The 17,695-nt window shown below is 49.6% G+C and overlaps 2 protein-coding genes across 2 annotated transcripts; both read right to left on the reverse strand.

The window, feature by feature from the left end:
• Positions 1–444: 444 nt before the first annotated feature.
• LOC142882425 (max dimerization protein 1-like) lies at positions 445–14,641 on the reverse strand. Its single transcript, XM_076017160.1, has 6 exons — positions 13,682–14,641; positions 12,707–12,806; positions 5,902–5,931; positions 1,711–1,825; positions 1,120–1,282; positions 445–1,036 (listed from the first exon to the last, which is right to left on the reverse strand). Exons 1-6 carry the CDS (start codon positions 13,746–13,748, stop codon positions 840–842), a joined length of 672 nt encoding a protein of 223 aa, XP_075873275.1. The 5' UTR covers positions 13,749–14,641; the 3' UTR covers positions 445–839.
• An 816-nt stretch (positions 14,642–15,457) lies between these two features.
• LOC142882426 (U4/U6.U5 small nuclear ribonucleoprotein 27 kDa protein-like) lies at positions 15,458–17,689 on the reverse strand. Its single transcript, XM_076017161.1, has 5 exons — positions 17,649–17,689; positions 16,874–16,968; positions 16,709–16,788; positions 16,046–16,110; positions 15,458–15,697 (listed from the first exon to the last, which is right to left on the reverse strand). The coding sequence occupies exons 2-5, from the start codon at positions 16,929–16,931 to the stop codon at positions 15,643–15,645; spliced, it is 258 nt and encodes an 85-aa protein (XP_075873276.1). The 5' UTR covers positions 16,932–16,968; positions 17,649–17,689; the 3' UTR covers positions 15,458–15,642.
• Positions 17,690–17,695: the final 6 nt, after the last annotated feature.

Consider the following 17,695-nt stretch of genomic DNA (forward strand, 5'->3'; position numbering starts at 1 on the left):
TTTTTTTTGTTATTTTCTGAGTGTTTGTGTGTGAGTGCGTGTGGGGGGGGGGGGGGGGGGGGGAAATCATCAAGAGTAATAATCACAAGGGATGTATTGCTGTGCCCCCCCACCCCCTTCAAACACACACTCTGCAGAGCGGGGATGTTACTAGAAACACTGGGGGGGGTCTTGGTGTTGTTGTTGTTGTTGTTGTTGTTGTTGTTGTTGTTGTTCTGTTCCTTTTTTAACAAACAAAACCTGCAAGGCAGCAGTAGAACCATGCACTGCACAGACGGGAAAAAGAGCCCCGAATTGTGTCGTCTGGGTCACACCCGACACAGGAGTGAGTGAGTGTGTGTGTGTGTGTGTGTGTGTGTGTGTGTGTGTGTGTGTGTGTGTGTGTGTGTGTGTGTGTGTGCCTTGTAAGTGCTTCCCATGGCTCTGGAGGCACAGACAGAAGAAGAGGCAGTGGGACATTGTGTGGTAACATTCTCTGGCTGAAAGTTGGGCTTCTGACGGACGGACGGACGGACGGACCAGTGGAGTGTCTGTGAACCTCTCGTTCTGATTGGTGGGGAGCAGAGCGGGCGACGCCCCGCCCACTGACGGACTGACTGACTGACTGACTGACTGACTGACTGATTGACCGCCGAAGATGACCATGACGACGTGCTGGATGTGAGCGTCACAGTCCAGATGGCGTCACTGTCGGGGACGGGGGGGACGGAAAGGAGACGCCTGCAGAGACCCCTGCTGGACGGGAGGCCTCGGACTGGCTCGGTCCTGGGGGAGGCGAGGGAGGGGGTGGATGCGTGGGTGGGGGAATCGGTGGTGGTGGCGGCGGCGGGCGGTGCTGTCTATAGGCTGCAGGCCAGCTGCTTGGCCCTCTCCTGAGTGTCCTGCAGGCGCAGCAGGCTGGCGCTGGAGTAGCCCTCGTCGCTGCAGCTGCTGCGCAGGCTGCCTCGCTCGTCCCCTGAGTCGCTCACGCTGCTGGTGCTCCACTCCAGGTCACCCAGCAGGTAGTCCGTCCCCTCCACGTCCACGTCCAGGTCCTCTGCAGGGAACAGGAGGAAGAGCAGAGAGGGTGAGGGGTCAGGCTGGCTGGCCGGGCGCCGGGCTCGTCGGGCTGGGACTCACCCTGGTCCGAGTCGGACTTCTCGGAGGAGGAGCGGGCGGAGCCGGTGCTGTCCATGCGAGTCCTCTCCACCCCCAGCTGCTCCAGGCGCCGCCGCAGGTGTCTCCGCTCGCGCTGTAGCTGCTCCTTGGTGTGCTGAGCTCGCCTCTCGCCCTCCTCCAGCCGCTGCAGGACACCACAAAAACACAGGCGGGGGAAAACTGTTCAGTCAAAGGAAGATTTGCAGTCGGTTGATTTGAAACCATTCAGTATTTCTGATGTTTGAAACGACTGAATAAAATCAATCCATCAATCAATCACAACACTGAGCAACCTGAGAAATGTGCACATTTTAACACATTTTTGTGTCAAAGGTTTTAATTGTTGCACAACTGTCTACACCAGGCGTGGGCAAACTATGGAGATATTCTTTCCTCCTATTAGATGGGTCACCAAAACACTCCGTCCATCTGCTGCTGCTCCAGCCCCCTGTGTTGTTGAATTTCAGAACCCACTGTCACCCACCAGCGACGGTCAAAATGTTTGACACTCTTGGCATCCGACCTCCAACTCGGACTTGATGAGGAAGACCTGGGGGAGCGGTGCCGACCCACCTTGATGTGTTCTTTGGCCTTCATCAGCAGGCTGAGCGTGGTGTGCTTGCTGGAGTCGGGTCCGAGAGGAACGTGGGATTTTAAGCGCTCTAAACAGAGCCGCAGGTGAGCCCGTCTGAGGAGAGGAGGGGGAGAGGAAGAAGAGGAGACCAAGACCATCAGCAACTCCGATGATGTTGTGGTCACACAATAATCAAAGTCAAAACAATCGTGGCCTCATTTCCAGGCTTTGGTTCATGGTTTTCAAAGCGTCGGCCTGTGTGGAACCACATTCACACTCAAACTGTTGATTTAAATGGAGAACAAAAAACACCCAAGCCAAGGTTTACTGACATTTTCCGGCATTAGACGAACATTGTTCACACACTGTGGGTGGAAAACCTTCATGACGCTCACAACATGATTCATGATCTCCGATGACTGGATTTCAAATGTGGATACATTTGTGGAATGTGTACTTTTCATCCAAATGTGAGGAAGTTTTATGGCTTTTGGTCAGCGTTCACTGACTGATGCATGTTGGGACCCTCCGCATACGTGATAGCGAGGGATAAAAACAAGGGGGCCGCCCCCCCTTGTCAACGTCAACGTCTTGGCTGAGGGCAATGGCTCTGAACCATAGAAGAGAGGCGGCGGTGATGATGATGGGAGTGATGATTGGGACAGACTTTCCTCAGAGCTGAGGAGTTGACTGCTGCTGATTACTGGTGGGAAAGTGACACTTGAGATAATTTGGGGCCTTTAAGGAGCGTCTGTGAAGCTCAGAGTCTCGACAAACTGCAGGGCTGCCACGCAGCCGCAGGTCTGAGCTGCTTTCACTGTCAGCCGGGCGTCTGCTCGCTCCTGCTGCTGCTGCTGCTGCCGTCAGCTCTTCCCAAACCGACGCCACGCCCGCCCGCTCGCGCCACTCATCCATATTCAGACTCGGGCGAGCTCCGGGTTCGCACAGGTTTTGCACACGTGCGGCTTCCGCTGGCAGGAAGTGGCTGCAACACTGCCTGCGTTTCCGTGACAGTTTTTCGCAAAAGCGATATTTCTAAAATTCCAAGTGCAATTACCATTTGCATGTTTTTTGCATTGAATGGTGTGAAGCGCATAAGGCGGAATTCTCCTCAAATCTCACCCTGCGAGACCCCACTGTGAGAAGGGTGGAGGGACTGCGTTTTGGAGCAGCCAGTTCAGTGCTCACTGCTGCTGTTGCCGCTGTTACCATCATGAGACAGAGACATTCCGTCTCCTCCTCCGTCCAATCATAACGCGCCATTTTCACCGGTCAGTGAACTGGTCACGTGACCCCATAAGTCACGTCTGGTGACGGGTCAATGTGAAAAAAGTGTTTCCATGACACTCTTGCGACATACCTCTTTATGGATACATGTCTGGAAAACCACCCGATGAGAGCGTGAAAACCTTTCGGGCACATTTGAGAGGTTTTTCCAAGTTGAGCTGTTTCCATCACCAGGTTTTATTGCCATGTTTAGGTTTCGGGCAACTGTAGGGGCGATGGAAACGCAGCCGGTGTTGCAGCAGAGGATGTTTCACAAGTCCTCCACTCTACTCCACTCTGCTCGGAGGCAGAGAGCCAAGCCAGAGATCGTTGTGTTCGCGGTCAAAGTCACGAGGAACCTCGTCGGACGCAACGCGACGCCCCCTGCTGGCGGTCGGCCATTGCCGAGGTCTGGTGGGTGTTTTGCAGCCACTCGACCCTACTGTTACACAACAGACACACACCTCCGGCTCCGAGCTGTGCGTGACTGAGCGAGTGGGTGTGTGTACGTCACAGCGCGAGTGCCTGAGTGTGTGCGTGTGTGTGCAGCCAGGAGAGGTCTCATTCAAATCAGACGCAGGAGGAGAGCAGCAGAGGATTCATTTAAATGAGGACGCTCACAGAAAATATGTTCTCAACCCTTTGTCCTGTAAAACGCAAACACACACACAAACAGACACGCAAATCAGCACTGTGCAGCTGGGGCTAGGTGTTCTCGGGTGAGCCGGTCCAAAGGCCAGGTGGGCGTTACGCAACGCAGCCGCCCTGCTCCGTGTTGTTCTGACATAATAAGGGATCAGCAGGCCGAGCTAATGTTTGTTAAACATCCCCCAGACGAGCTGCCGACTCGCCGACGGGGTGGCGGGCGTGGCCTCCCCTGTCAAGCTATTCTGGTTCAGAGCAGTGTGTCAATAGGTGAGTGTGTATGTAGAGCGTCAGCCCCCCCCCAACCCCCCGAGGCCGCAAAGAAAGTCGTAAATCTACCGGATTGGTTTCAATGGGAAAAATTAAAAGAAAAGGGTGGAAAAAAAAGGTCACATTAGTCGTGGGGGGCTGTTTGTGGTCAAGACCACCAAGAGCATCGAGATCCAAAGCAGACCAAGACATTTGGATTTTGAGACCAAGACCAGACCAAGGCTTTATGAATCAAAGAAATGGAACACCAACATCTCTTTTCAGCAAGGTGTCTTTGAATCATTTCCTTGAACATTTTGCTGCTTTGCCAACTGTTTTGAACCATTTTCAAACAAAACAGCTTAGCTTCATGAAATTAAACAATCAATGAACTAGGACTAAGGGGGCAGGGTGTCACTGTGGGTGTCACCAACAGAGCGTAAAACAGCAGCAGCTGGATTATTTTCTGTTATTATCGTGTTATTACAGTGTTGGCTGAGTCTCCACTGGTCTGGATCATAAATCATGAGTCTGTCCAGTCTGAGACAGAGACCAGACCCAGTAAAAATGCCTCTGAGGCTGAGACGAGACTGAGACCCTTAAAAACTGGTCTGGAGACCAGGACCAACCTCCAGCACTACAACACTGGGTGCGAGAACGGCAGGACCGCCCAGAACCGGTTCTCCAGCCACAGACGCTCCAAAACTGGAGACGCACTTGTTAAAAAGCCACAACTGGGTCAGTGTGATGCTTCTGTGCAAGGAGGAGGGGGCATAAATCACCCCCCCCACACCTGTCTTTACCCCCATCCCCTACCCCACCCACCAGGAAGGGATGAATGTCATAAAAAGACAAGGGGTAGGTGGAGGAGGTGCAAAGCAGGGCTCCTGTTGTGTGGCGTTAGGCTGTGAGGTCGACGGGCGGCACCGCCGATGGTTTCACTGGCGGTTATTTACTATCAGCCAGCGGAGGCTCCACCACCAGCTGCAGCAGTGGCTGGTGGGAGGTGGAGGCTGAGAGATATGGACGTCTGTGGGCAGTATGATGGGGGAACACACACACACACAGGGCTGAGTCCCGGGCCTCAGTCTGATATACTGTATTATTCATTCTGTCCACGGTTCAGCTTAGCCAGGCGGCGCTGAAGCACTGACAGTGACAGAAATGCAACCGGCCGAAATATAAAAGGAAATAAATAAAAATTGAAATGTTTCATGTATTCTGAGCGACGATGTGTCACTGGTGTCATTGTTAGACAGGATTCCTTTCACAAATGTTAATTGTGTCAATGTTAGTTATCTGAAACAGCAGTCAGTCAGTCAGTGAACTCGCCAGAAATGAGAAAAGTCCACTTGAAGCTACATTCAACATTCTCATAGTCTTCCTGTTTGGACAACTTTCCAAAATAAAGGCAACTTTATCTGGGAAGCCCAGGGAGGACAAGACTGTGGTGTCCAACCATCACTGTGGATGCTAACTGTGTGTTTCTGTCTCATCCTGCATCGCCGTGCTGCCTTGTCTGGTCTTGTTGTGTTTCTGCTATGGACAGGTGATTGTGAAGTGAATTGCCCTTAAGGGGTTAATAAAGTACTCTGAACATAACTGAACTGAACTTATTTTGCACATAAAATACACGGCGGATGAAATGATTTCATGGTTGTTGTTTTTTTTTTTTAAATTCATCCTTTTGTGGCTGGAATCAGGAAAAAAAGACAAACAGATTTTTTTCTTGCTTGTAATATATTTTCTATGTGTGAGGGGTTTTTGTGTGTGTTCATTTTCCACTTTCATTTTAGATATAATCACCTTCTGTTTACAATGCCGACTATTAATAATCGGATATTGCAAAATATTCATTAAAAAAAAGGCCAAAATTCACTTGGACATGTTCCACAGTGGCGGCGGAGGCGTGTAGTGTGTGAACTTTGATGAAATGACTAATAACCAACAGCACACACACACAAACACACACACACACACACACACACACACACACTAGTACACACACTGGCATGCACGCATTGACATACCTGTTTTTTTCCATTTCATTGTGCGTAGACCTGCAGAGAGTAAAAAAAAACACATCTGAGAAACCACACATAATAACAGCAGCTGATTAAAATGGGTGTGTGTGTGTGTGTGTGTGTGTGTGTGTGTGTGTGTGTGTGTGTGTGTGTGTGTGTGTGTGTGTGTGTCGGCGACGCTGGCAGTGCAGGGGGAGGGGGAGGGGGAGCGATAGAGAGAACACTGCGTGGGAGTTCAGTCCCGCAGGACGACAGAATGAGATGCTGAGAAATGAGCGGAAAACATCTGCGGATGTTCAGGGAGGGGGCGGGGTGGAGGGAGGGGCGGGACTGTCGGCCCCTCACACCGCCTCGTTACCCAGGATCCACCACTTCTCAACCAACCATGACAACATCCTGCAGCCGCTTCCCCACAGAACCCAGAACGGGTCCCTCGTGCTTCAGACAAAAGGATGGGGTTCTAGCAGAACCATCGAAGGAGCATTGAAACGGCTGACAAACAAGCTGTAGAGAGACGTAGCGCGCTAGCTGCGTTTCCAAGACATCTAGAATAGCGCAAAACCTAAATATGGCAATAAAACCTGGTGATGTAAACAGCTACACTTGGAAAAACCTCTCAGATATGACTAAAAGGTTTTGACGCTCTCATGAGGAGGTTTTTCCACACGTATCCATGGAGGGGAATATCGCAAAAGTGTCATGGAAACACTTTATTCGCATTTATACGTCAGCGGACGTGACGTACGGGTCACGTGACCAGTTCACTGACCAGTGAAGACATTTCACTCCACCTCCACGCTTCAATGGCATCACACAGCTCGTGAAACATATCCCGGCTCATTCTCAAATCCTGAATCCACAATTCGTCTGTGAATTACTGCGGCGATCCTCTCCTCTCCCAGAAATCCCTCTACATACGGACTTGGCCTTTGAACTATCAGCAGTAGTGACAACTGAAATAGCTGCTGCAAAATGCAAAACGTTTTGTAGCGCCATCCTGCTCACACTCTGGGTCTCAGTGGACGAGATTTGACCAGAATTAGGGCTAATGCGCTTCACACATTTCAATGGAAACACCTGCAAATTGCAATTGTACTTTGTGGAAATTTTTAGAAATTTTGCTTTAATTTTGAGAAAATCTGTAATGGAAACGCAGATACTAACTAGCACTGGCTCCGAGTGTCTCCTCCACCTCGTCCTCTGTGCCAACCAAACTGACAGAGTTACTTCACACATCCTTCTGGTAAAAGAGTGGGAGGTGATTGGATCAATTTTTTTTTTTTTCAACTGCCAGTGTAGCCGTCCCTGCAAAAACAACTAACTACTTTGACGTTTGCTAGTTCTTTTAAGGGCAGTTTTGTCTACTTCAAAGTTGTAGAAATTTTGCTTCTATTTTGCAGAAAACTGCTTTATCCTGGTTTGGTCCAAATTTGAAAAACTTTGGCAGGATCTGAACGGAACAAAACCGTTTCTACATGCGTGCAAAGGCGTTGTTGGGGTGGATCTGGCCCGTCGCTTTGCCGACTGTTAATGCCACACTCGTACGCATACAGGAGCGGGAGGGCGGAGCTGTAGTGGGGGATGTGCCACATGCAGAAGTGGGTTGGAGGTGTGGAAGAAGATCCTGTCCGCATTCCTGAGTCTCACCCGACCTCTGCACCTCACTGCCACAACGCTAAAATAGCCCATCCACCTATAGGGCACGACCTACGCCAGTCCCCCTGGCCTCCCTGCCCTTCCCCGACCCCCACAGCCCTCCCCCGACCGCCACCCTCCACGTCGCCCGACTTGCACTACCTTCCAAGAAAAACAGCAGAGCGGCAGGCTCCGCCCACGGCTGCGAGCTCGACCCGGTGACGATGCGGGATCCGGTTTCAGCGGCGGCTCTTCTGCATTCCAGCGCAGGGCAGACAGCCGCCGGTGACATAACAGCGCTGGCAGCGAGGTGATGCCACGTACAGGCGGATGGATTTCAGGCCTCCGACCTGCTGCGCCCAACCCCCACCAACCCCCACACCAGCCCGCCAACCCATCTACACCTCGCGCATGCCAGCAGCAGGCAGCAGGTTGGCGTTTCTGCACCAAGCTGCAACGAGAAGCAATCGCCGCGTTGCTGCGCTTCGCTTCCAGCAACGGAAATGATGCGAGTCAAACCCCTTCTACAGCGTCTCAAAAATCTCTGGATTCAAATTAGTCAGTTTTAATCAAATTAGTGAATTTTAATCAAATTAGTTTAGTTTAAATCAAATTAGTTGGAAGAGAAGATCTGGATTTTTTTTCACTGAGACGACGACAGAGGCGTTTCCTAAAAGTGACTCTGTGTAATTATTCATACTTATAGGGGCTTAGATGTGAAAAGAAACTGTGTCAGTGACTTTCTAAGTGACCTACATTGCTGGAGCCAATGCTACGTACTGCTAATGCTACTTCATTTCTGTTACTATATCTTTCTGCCTCGGGGTTAATAAACTGAGAAAAATCAAGACACCAAGGACTCTTTTTCCATTTGACATTAACTACAAATACAGTGCCGGCCAGCCGATCTCAGTGCACACCTCCCCCTCGGCTCCATCTATCACCTGGTTCTACCATCACTGGTTCCAAATGTATTTTTAGGTCTTTATCCTCAAACGCACGTAAAAACATGAGGAGCAAAGAGGAAGATCGCAGTGATGGTCACATGAGCTCCACAGAGCCCAGTGGATAAACTGTGTGTGTGTGTGTGTGTGTGAGTGTGTGAGTGTGTGCAGGGTGGGGGAGGTCTCTCCTGCATCTCCGTAATGGAGGAGCTGGTGCTCCTCGCTGCCTGCCAAGACTGAAGGGTGGAGGAGGAGGCGAGGGAACGCCAGGGAGTGAGGGAGGAAGAGATGGGCGGGGGTGAGGAGGGGGTGGAGCCACGACTACTGTCGCACACGTGCAGGGAAAGCCACGGTGTCCCCTCCCCCACCGCAGCGCTCCGACATCCACGGCGGGGGAGAGGGGTGGGGGGGGGGGGTGGGGGGGGGGCAGGAGGCTCCAACACAAACACCAGCGGCTGCTCTACATTTCAAAGGGCTGAAATGTAAAAACCCTAATGTTTAAACACCCACACCCACCTGATCACAACCCTGCCCTGTAATGGTACTATGGCGCTCACATCAGAACCTACTGGGCCATCTGGGCCGAGCAGGAAGCCAAGAGGAGCTGAAAGCGTCGGGATGGGATGGGATCCTGACAGGAACGCCAACCAGGAGCCGAGGACGAACGTGCTGCAGCTCCTCGTCTATATTTGACTCACAAAGCTTCTCTCACAGTTTCCTCACTACGCGCGGCTATAAATACCCCTGGCCGTGCCCGCTGTGAATGCACAAGCCAGCGCGCACGCTCGCTCGCTCGCTTGGTTGCATCCTCTGTGCAATCCTGGAAGGCTGCGGCCGAGTCGGTGGCCGGGAATCGTCCCTTGACCGGGCTAACGTCCGGCAGACGCGCACCTTGAGGGGCGGGGGGGCGCACACGGCCAGACGTGCACGAGACAAATGAATAAACGTTGTTGTGTTGATCGAGTTTGGATTCGGCGGCGAGCGCAGGGGCTGAAGAGATTAGCCGTTCAGCCGGCCAGAGGAAATGAATCTGCGACAATTACGAAAATCTAATAGAGATCTCAAATATTTATGAAGGAGGTGGGAGGGGTGGGGGTCCGACTGTTGTCCAACTGTTGTTGAGGTTTTCGTTTTAGTATGCTTTAAATAATGGTCATCGTTACGGGCTGGAATCCGATGAAACTCAACATTTCAACGCCATTTCTGCAGGACGTCGACCATCCATTGCTACAAATCATCTACCATTTGCCTGCATAAACAAGACTTTATCGACCAAAATAAATAAGTAAGTAAATAACATGAATGATACAATATTTCCCACATAAATATTCTGGTCCCAACACTGGGGATGTTGAATATTTACAGGGAGGAAGTGATGATGAAGAAGAAAAGGGTGCTGCATAAATGCACTTCGCCGCTGCACTCCAAACCTGCTATATAAGGCTGGGGTGGGGGTGGGCGGGTGGACGGGTGGGCAGCCAGTGATAAGAAATGCCTTACAATAGAGTCTCGCTGATGACATATAATCCTGTGTTTCTAAGCACAGGTGTAATCCAGGCGGAGGGCGAGTGACTGGCTCAAAGGATCAACCGATGCTTCTTGCTGCTTCAAGTCGCTGGAAACACGCAGATTTTTCACTTTGTGTAAACTGGCCGTGGACGGCGTGGTCCGCGGAGGAGCCGGAGCAGCAGCAGCAGCAGCAGCAGCAGCAGCAGCAGCAGCAGCAGCAGCAGCATAAACAGCCATCACGTGAACCCCCCACACCCCCTCCAGAGTCCGACCTTTAACCCTTTAGTGCACAGAGTCACAAACGGGACGTCAAATCTCGTCCCGCAAGATTGAGGAGAATTAGGTTTGTTTTTGTTTGTCTACGTTTGTTTGCTGTCCAGAGTGGCTGTTGCATTTTTCCCTTTGATGACTTTTAAAAAATATTCCGTCTCCTCCTCCGTCCAAACATAACGCGCCACTTTCACTGGTCAGTGAACTGGTCACGTGACCATGTTCACTGACCATGTCCGCTGACATGTAAATGCCAAAAAAAAGTGTTTCCATGACACTTTTGTGATATTCCTCTCTATAGATACTTGTGAAAAACTACCTCATGAGAGAGTCAAAAACCTTTCAGCCATATCAGAGAGGTTTTTCCAAGTTGAGCTGTTTCCAACACCACTTTTTTATTGCCGTGTTTAGGTTTTGCGCAATTCTAGGGGTCATGGAAACGCAGCTACTGTCTGGAAAATGTCTCTTCTGCTGGGTGGCATTTTCTCTGGCCAGCACGACAAAGTCGTAAACGCAGCGTATACACAACGCGTAGCTCAGCAGGAAGTGACGCCATCAAATTCAAATTAAACTTAAAAATGCTGCATTCAAGGACGCGTGACAATCAGGAGAGCAGCTACAAATGGCTCCGTCACCATCGCAGTAATAACACGGCTAGGTTTTGGTGTGTCCGTCACACGAGCGCACCCAAAAGGCCTCGAGGAGCTGCGGGTCAGAACCGTGGCGAGACGGCCGACTGTCAACACGGACGCTGGGGAGAAGCTGCGCGGCTGGAGGACGCGAGGCGCCGACTGCGCAAAACAAAAAAAAAAGTTGCGCCAAGTCCGAAGTGCAGACACTCCAACAGCCGTAATCTGAGCTCAGATATGCAGTCAGCAGCGCTGCATACACAGGGTCACCCTGGGGCGACACCACTGTATCACGACCTGAAGGGACCCGAGCTGCTGGCAGGTGGGACGGTCCGGGTCCGGCGAGGACACGGCCCGGCCCGAACTGACTGCAAGTCACTGCCGCCGCCGCCGCCGCAGCTACCACACATTCCTTGGCGTTGGCTGCACGTGCGTTAATCACTCGCCTGTCACGGCGCCGCACGGAGGCCCAGCGGAGGAAATCCTTCCCCTGTGCTGCAGCGAACAGGTGGACGTTGTCCAGCGCAACGTGAAAACGACACAACCGCGTCATCATACGGGAGCCTGGTGGCAATTCTGGGTAGCGGCTCTGAATGTGCACTATGTGTGCTCGCCGTACTTTCCAGTCAGGTGACCGCAAGGTGACACACAACACTCTTCATCCACACCACCCTCCCCCTCCCCCTCCACCCTCACCACCAACCCCACGTCAAACGTCCAGTGCAGTCACCTTGACTGAGCGGACGCTCGCTTTCAGTCCACCCGATGTTTGCTGCTGCCGGGACACACGACACAATGAAGAGACAGGTTGTGTCACAACACGCACACAGACACACACACACAGTGTGTTACAGCAATTGCAGGCGCCACAGAGCTCCGTCTGTTGACAGAGGACTCTTCCTGCTGCAGCCAGGCTGTGCGGCTGTGGGTGGTGCAGGTGCAGCGTGGGCGGGGTCCTCCGTCCGCGCTGCAGCTCCACCCGTTTGCCATGGCCATGGTAGCTCACGAACAACAAACATACACAGGCGTGACAGCTGCACGCCACCTCCCTCGACACAAAGCCCTCGTCCTCGGTGGAAGACGTCTGGTGACACGAAGAAACTCACGCACAGCGAGTCTTGTGTTCCTCTATTGTACACGGACGGCCACGCAACCCCCCCTTCGACAACAGTCGCCAACCCCAACACTTCAGGGTTCACGATAACGACGCATGAGCTGAAACTTTGCGTGAAAGACGAGTCTAGTGAAATGTTGAGCAGGTCATCGCGGCCCGACTGGCCTGGCCGCCGCAACAACAGGAGGCTAGTTGTGCATTTGCATAGCTTACTTCCTAATTGTGCGGGATGTTGGTTCCTTTTGACAAACCTGTAGAGTCAGCGTAACATACAGCTGGTGTGCAAACACTGTCCACTCCCAAAGCAACGAGGAAAACGTACACCACCGACAGATAGGTGGGGGGGTTGAACGTCAGTTACATCCCTAATTCATTTAGGGGAAGCTCCTGTTAGCAGAAAGAAAGCATGACCTGCTAAGGATGGTCACCGTGTTTGTCTTTGCCATCAGCCAAACAATGTTTTTATAAAATTCAGATTAAGATCAAACACGAGCGCTTGATGACTTCATGATTACAGAGCTAAATAAACACATGTATGGGTATTATTTCAAATGTCTTCTCACTGACAGCACGGCTGAATGTGGTGAAACGTCAGGCTGTCCCTGCTCAGGTTACGTGTAATTGGCCAACGGGAAAGGGGAACTGAACGAGCGAAGCCGTGCGCACTCAGCAGAGCCGTTGGTGTGGGGTGCGTTTCTGAACAGTCTTACCTGCTACTTATGTTCTTCTTGCTTTTGCTTTTCCTTTTCAGGCTCTCCCTCTCTCGACTGCTGATGAAGGGCGGCATGGACGCATAGCCATGTTCGGCCTCTGCAAGCACACACACACACACACACACACACACACACACACACACACACACACACACACACACACACACACACACACACACACACACACACACACACACACATCAGGATATCTGCAAGGGCAAAAGTGTAGCCACGGCGACCACCAAACACCAAACCAGGCATTGGGGGATGGAAAGGGAGATAAAACGTGCGCTATATCTGTCTGATGCAGACATGCAACGACGGGATTCCGTGCGACATCTATACAGGTTTTTTTTTTTTTCTTCCTTCTTCCTTCCCCCCCCCCACAGCCTGGACAATGATGTCATCTTGAACTGGAATAAACCCCACTAGCAAACCACAACAGAGGGAAAGGAGGGGCCTGCACGAAAACAATGTGGATGTCCCCCTGCACATCTGAGAGCATCTGCCACATATCCGTTCCTTCTTCCATCACAATAATAAATAAAGGTGTTGATGCATACGTGCCAAAACAGGGGGTCAATAGTATTGATTAGCAGCGACACAGTGTGGGAGGAGCGTTTACATCTTTGAAAAAAAAGAAAGAAAGAAAGGAAAAGGCATAAAGAGTGGTTTCTGCACGGCTCGGTTACTTTAAGAAATAAGAATAACATGCAGCAATGAGAATCAACATGCAGCAACAGGATTCATGACAGGGATTTCTTTCTTTGCAATTGACATGTGCATAAATTAGCAGGGTTTGAATGGGGGAGGGGTGTCGCTGTCATTTTTTTCCCTCCCCCTGGCCCGAGCAGAAAAACAACAGATGAAGGAGGGGAGGACACACACACACACACACACACACACACACACACACACACACACACACACACACACACACACACACACACACACACACACATCTGATTTTACCTCGTTCCCTGCGGTCGAGGTACTCGGCTGCCTCGATCAACATTTGCACCAGTTCCATCGCCGCCATTTTCAACAATAACACTGCTAATAATAAAACAATCCGAGGGAGGGATTCCGAGGCTGTACACAACAAGCCGCTGCTGCGCTGGCTCTCCTTCCTCAACACTCAGCTGCCGTTCGTTCACTTCTTAGTTTCTTTCACTGAGACCGGGGTTAGAAAAAACTGGAAACGTCACGGTCACCCCGGTGGTGGCGTACAAAACGGGCTTTTCAGCAAAAGGAAAAGTTAAAGGTCCGAAATGACAGCTCCAGTTTCTTCTTCTTCTATGATTGTTAAAGCGATTCAAGTAAAAGGGGTTAGCAAGCTAGCCGCGGCTAACACTTATTTGCCAGCAAAAGCTTGTTTTTGGTTGCCTCTGTATTTAGCGAAAAATAAATAAAATTGCTCGTCTCGATTGTCGTTGTTGTTTGCTTTTGTTTTTTGCAAATATTCGAGAAAAAGCGTATTGTACTTTGGAAAACAACAACAACAAAAGCGTCAGGTTGTTTCGAGATATAAAAATGTATTGTTCTGTGTGGCAAAAAAAAGTACCAAATTGTTTAACCTTAGCAATCGTCGATATTTGCAAAAATTAGCGTTTACAAGTTCTTGCTGACACGATGGTAAGCTGCTAATATTTTAACTCGAAAAACAAGCGCGTCCCTTAGCTGTCACTCACTTGCCTGATATGAAATGGTCAACACACAAAAACAATCGAGCTGTCTTAAAATTAAAAAGCAAACCGACGATGTCGTCCAACCTGATCGGCTAAAGGCTATGTGGCTGGCTAGTTTGGTGCTGGTTTATCGCTGGTCAGGCGTGATGCGACTCGCTGGAAACACAGACAGCGACTAACATCAACTGAGGGAGCGCTGGGTGTTTATCAAACTGCTTCCAAAATAGTGGCTTGTTGATCCGGACGACAGCTAACTACTGTACTTCGCCACAAAGCTCCCCTTTCCTGCGATGTGATTGGCCAGCCAAGGCAGCAGCTCGAACGCCTATTGGTCCTTCCGGTTGTCAGTTTCTATGGGGGGGGCGCGCCAGAGGTAACTGAGAGGTACGGTCGGCCATTTTGGGCCCGACTCGTATTGGCTGGTGCTGCCTGCTTTGAGCCGAAATGGGCTCGACCGCTGCCATTGGCTTGCGCCGTCGTAAACTTGTTCGCTATTGGCCGCCGTACCCACGAGTTACAGCGAAAACCAACGCCCGCTTATAACAGGAAACACGCCCCTCTGCCATGCTGTTTCGCGGTGGACGACGGCGATTGGTTCAGCCGTTCGCCTTGCACGGTTGCGTATTGGTCAGATTCACATGACAGTCTACCATTTGTCGGTTTTAGGGCTATGGCTCATGGTCACGCCCCCTTCATATCCTTCACGTCATACTCATAGATGAAAAAGGAAAAAAACAAGACAAACGAAAACCAAATATATTTTTCGGTTGGAAGATCACCCTTTGTTTTTCGTAACAGTCTGTTTAGAAATATATAGTCACACCACATCTATAGAGGCGTTGGAATATTAAATGTGACCGTGTTTAACTGGAATAAAACAAACAAACAAACCCTGGCCTGTTTTAACAAATTGACACTGCATTAAATAAATCAGTGATTAATCAAATGAATTATCCCTTATGCATATTAACAACAATGACTGGGACAACACATTTTAATTAGCCTTTACTGGAAATTAGAAAGCTCATAAACAAACTGCTGCATACAATATCAAACTCAATTGTGGGTAATAAGCAAACACGTTTATTTACATCCATGTATCCACAAATTTAATAAGAGGTATATACAGGACAAAGAGCACAGCACTAGTTTATAATGGCATTAAAAAGCAAAAGCATCATCATCTACAGCGAGGATGAGTACAAAGGTAAAGTTGTCAGGTGTCTTGACGAGCAGTTCACACCATCAAGCAATGAAGTCCAGAGGTCTGTTGAATCCCCCTTTTCTGTTCATGTACTGTCTAATAGAAATAAAATGAAAACATTACATCACTGTTACCCTCGCAACACTCACACATTACATCATCGAGCACCAATAGGAAAGCAGGGATCACTGCATAGAAACACCTGCAGTGGCGATTGGCTATAATGACGGCTGTTGACGCCGAGGGCGCCCACAGGGTGGGAGTTTACAAAGTCTGAGGTTTTCTGGGCGACACCAGTTCAAAAAATGACCATGAAAGATGTTATGAAGCCAGAGCTGCTGAAACTACAGAGGAGACGTGTGTCTCCCGATGGAAGTTTTCCAAAACCTCCACTATTCTGAACAGTTGAACCTAAATACATTTTTTTTATATTTGCTTACGCACCTGTATTTCCTCTTCATGGAGACGTTGACAGCGTGGGCGTTCACTGACCCGTCAGTTTTTTTCCCCTGGTTAGGAAAAGTTGTTAGAGCCACCCACACATGAAAGGGGAGTTAAACGATCAACGTGTCATTGATAATGACAATACTGATGGATAGATGCAAGGTTAAGAACGGACGGTGGTTCGGAAGAAGATCTGAATGTGCACAACTGCAATGCTAATTTTTTTTTTAAAAATCGGCATAACATTGCAAAACATGATGGCCGTGAAGACGGTCTTGATGGTACTGCAGTTGCTGAAGCCATTCATCATGGCATCATAAAATTGTAAGAAAAAAAGTAGAGTTTGTCATCCTGTTCAGTTAGTTCTGGATATTCTCACTCTCTTGGTCAGGAAATGAAAAAAAATATGTTACCAAAAAAAGGCGAAGCTATTCGATCGCCTCAGGGAGAAGCAGCACCGACAACACCAACAATGAGTGACGGCCTTATGGAGAGCTGCCTGCTATTTGACTCAACCGTTGACTCTGAAACGCGTCGTTCATGTTGAGTGAAAACACATTGTTCACCTTCAATTTAATGGCAGAAGGAAGTAACCATATTATTTGTAACTCACTACACCTCCTTGTGGCTGCACAGTACAAAGCAATCATTGTTCTCTCTCACCTTGGTGGTGCCAAAAGAAGCAAATCCCATCGCCTTCATCATCTCGATCTCATCCTCTGTTTTGCCGTCCATGTCCTCCGCTGATAAGAAGAAGAAAAAAAAAAGGAAAAATCATGAGCGCAGATGTGGAAATTGCCAACAGTGCTTAAGCTACTAATTTCATACCAGAGATCTGAATGGGCTTCGCTGCCTTGTCTTTCATTTCTTTGTCCTTCTGCCTCATAGGAGAGCTGGAGGAAGAGCGATGACGGCGAGGAGACCTGCGCAGGGAACACAAACATGGCTGCAGGACGGGTTAACTGTGACAACTGCACACACACATGAACACAACACACGGGGCTTGCTTGACTCCTTATTGGTGGAGTGCATCATCTGACTTGGGCGGCAAATAGAGAAACCTGCACTGTTAGCGACCTGAACAGGCCTCTGAAAGTGAAGCCAAACTGGAGCGCAGAGTCTAACCGAAACCCAGAACTTTGACTGTAATAGCATATACACTGCCAGTCAAAAGGACCGATCTGTTTCTTCTTTAATCTTTACTACTTTCTGCACTGTAGCTACATACTGAAGACATTAAATATATGACTAAGATATGTGGATTAATGTGACAAAAGAAAAAAGTTAAATACCTAAATATGTTACGTTATAAATAATTATAAAGGGCGGCTATTCTAGATCGTCTAAAATATAAAACTTTTTTGAGTTACTTTACACTTTTTTTTGTCCAATACAAATTCCAAATGTGTTTATTCATAGTTTTGATGCCTTGATGGACAATTTACAATGTAAATAGTCATGAACATGAAAGAAAAACCATGAAATCAGAAGTTTGTCTCCAAACATTTGCCTAGTAGTGCAGATGCGTGGTTTTGACAACCAAGCTCAAAGAAAGACACTAGGAGAACTGAAAATGCCTCATGCTTAAACGTCGTCTGCTCACCTTGAACGCCTCCTGTGAGGAGAACGAGAGCGACTTCTTCTGCGATC

The sequence above is a fragment of the Nelusetta ayraudi genome, unplaced genomic scaffold (assembly GCF_046127955.1).
Source record: "Nelusetta ayraudi isolate G7.1 ecotype Tasmania unplaced genomic scaffold, CSIRO-AGI_Nayr_v1 ptg000269l, whole genome shotgun sequence".
NCBI classification, from domain to species: Eukaryota; Metazoa; Chordata; class Actinopteri; order Tetraodontiformes; family Monacanthidae; genus Nelusetta; species Nelusetta ayraudi.

Bases quoted from the DNA above. Each gene is read 5' to 3' on its own strand.
- LOC142882425 (XM_076017160.1), bottom strand. From the start codon at position 13,748: ATGGCGGCGATGGAACTGGTGCAAATGTTGATCGAGGCAGCCGAGTAC. The intron at 5,932-12,706 runs GTAAGACTGTTC...TACTCTCTGCAG, and splicing joins AAGAAGAACATAAGTAGCAG to GTCTACGCACAATGAAATGG. The intron at 1,283-1,710 runs GTGGGTCGGCAC...GGTGTCCTGCAG, and splicing joins AGGCCAAAGAACACATCAAG to CGGCTGGAGGAGGGCGAGAG.
- LOC142882426 (XM_076017161.1), bottom strand. From the start codon at position 16,931: ATGAGGCAGAAGGACAAAGAAATGAAAGACAAGGCAGCGAAGCCCATT. The intron at 16,789-16,873 runs GTATGAAATTAG...TCTTCTTATCAG, and splicing joins GAAGCCCATTCAGATCTCTG to CGGAGGACATGGACGGCAAA. The intron at 16,111-16,708 runs GTGAGAGAGAAC...TTTCCTAACCAG, and splicing joins CTTCTTTTGGCACCACCAAG to GGGAAAAAAACTGACGGGTC.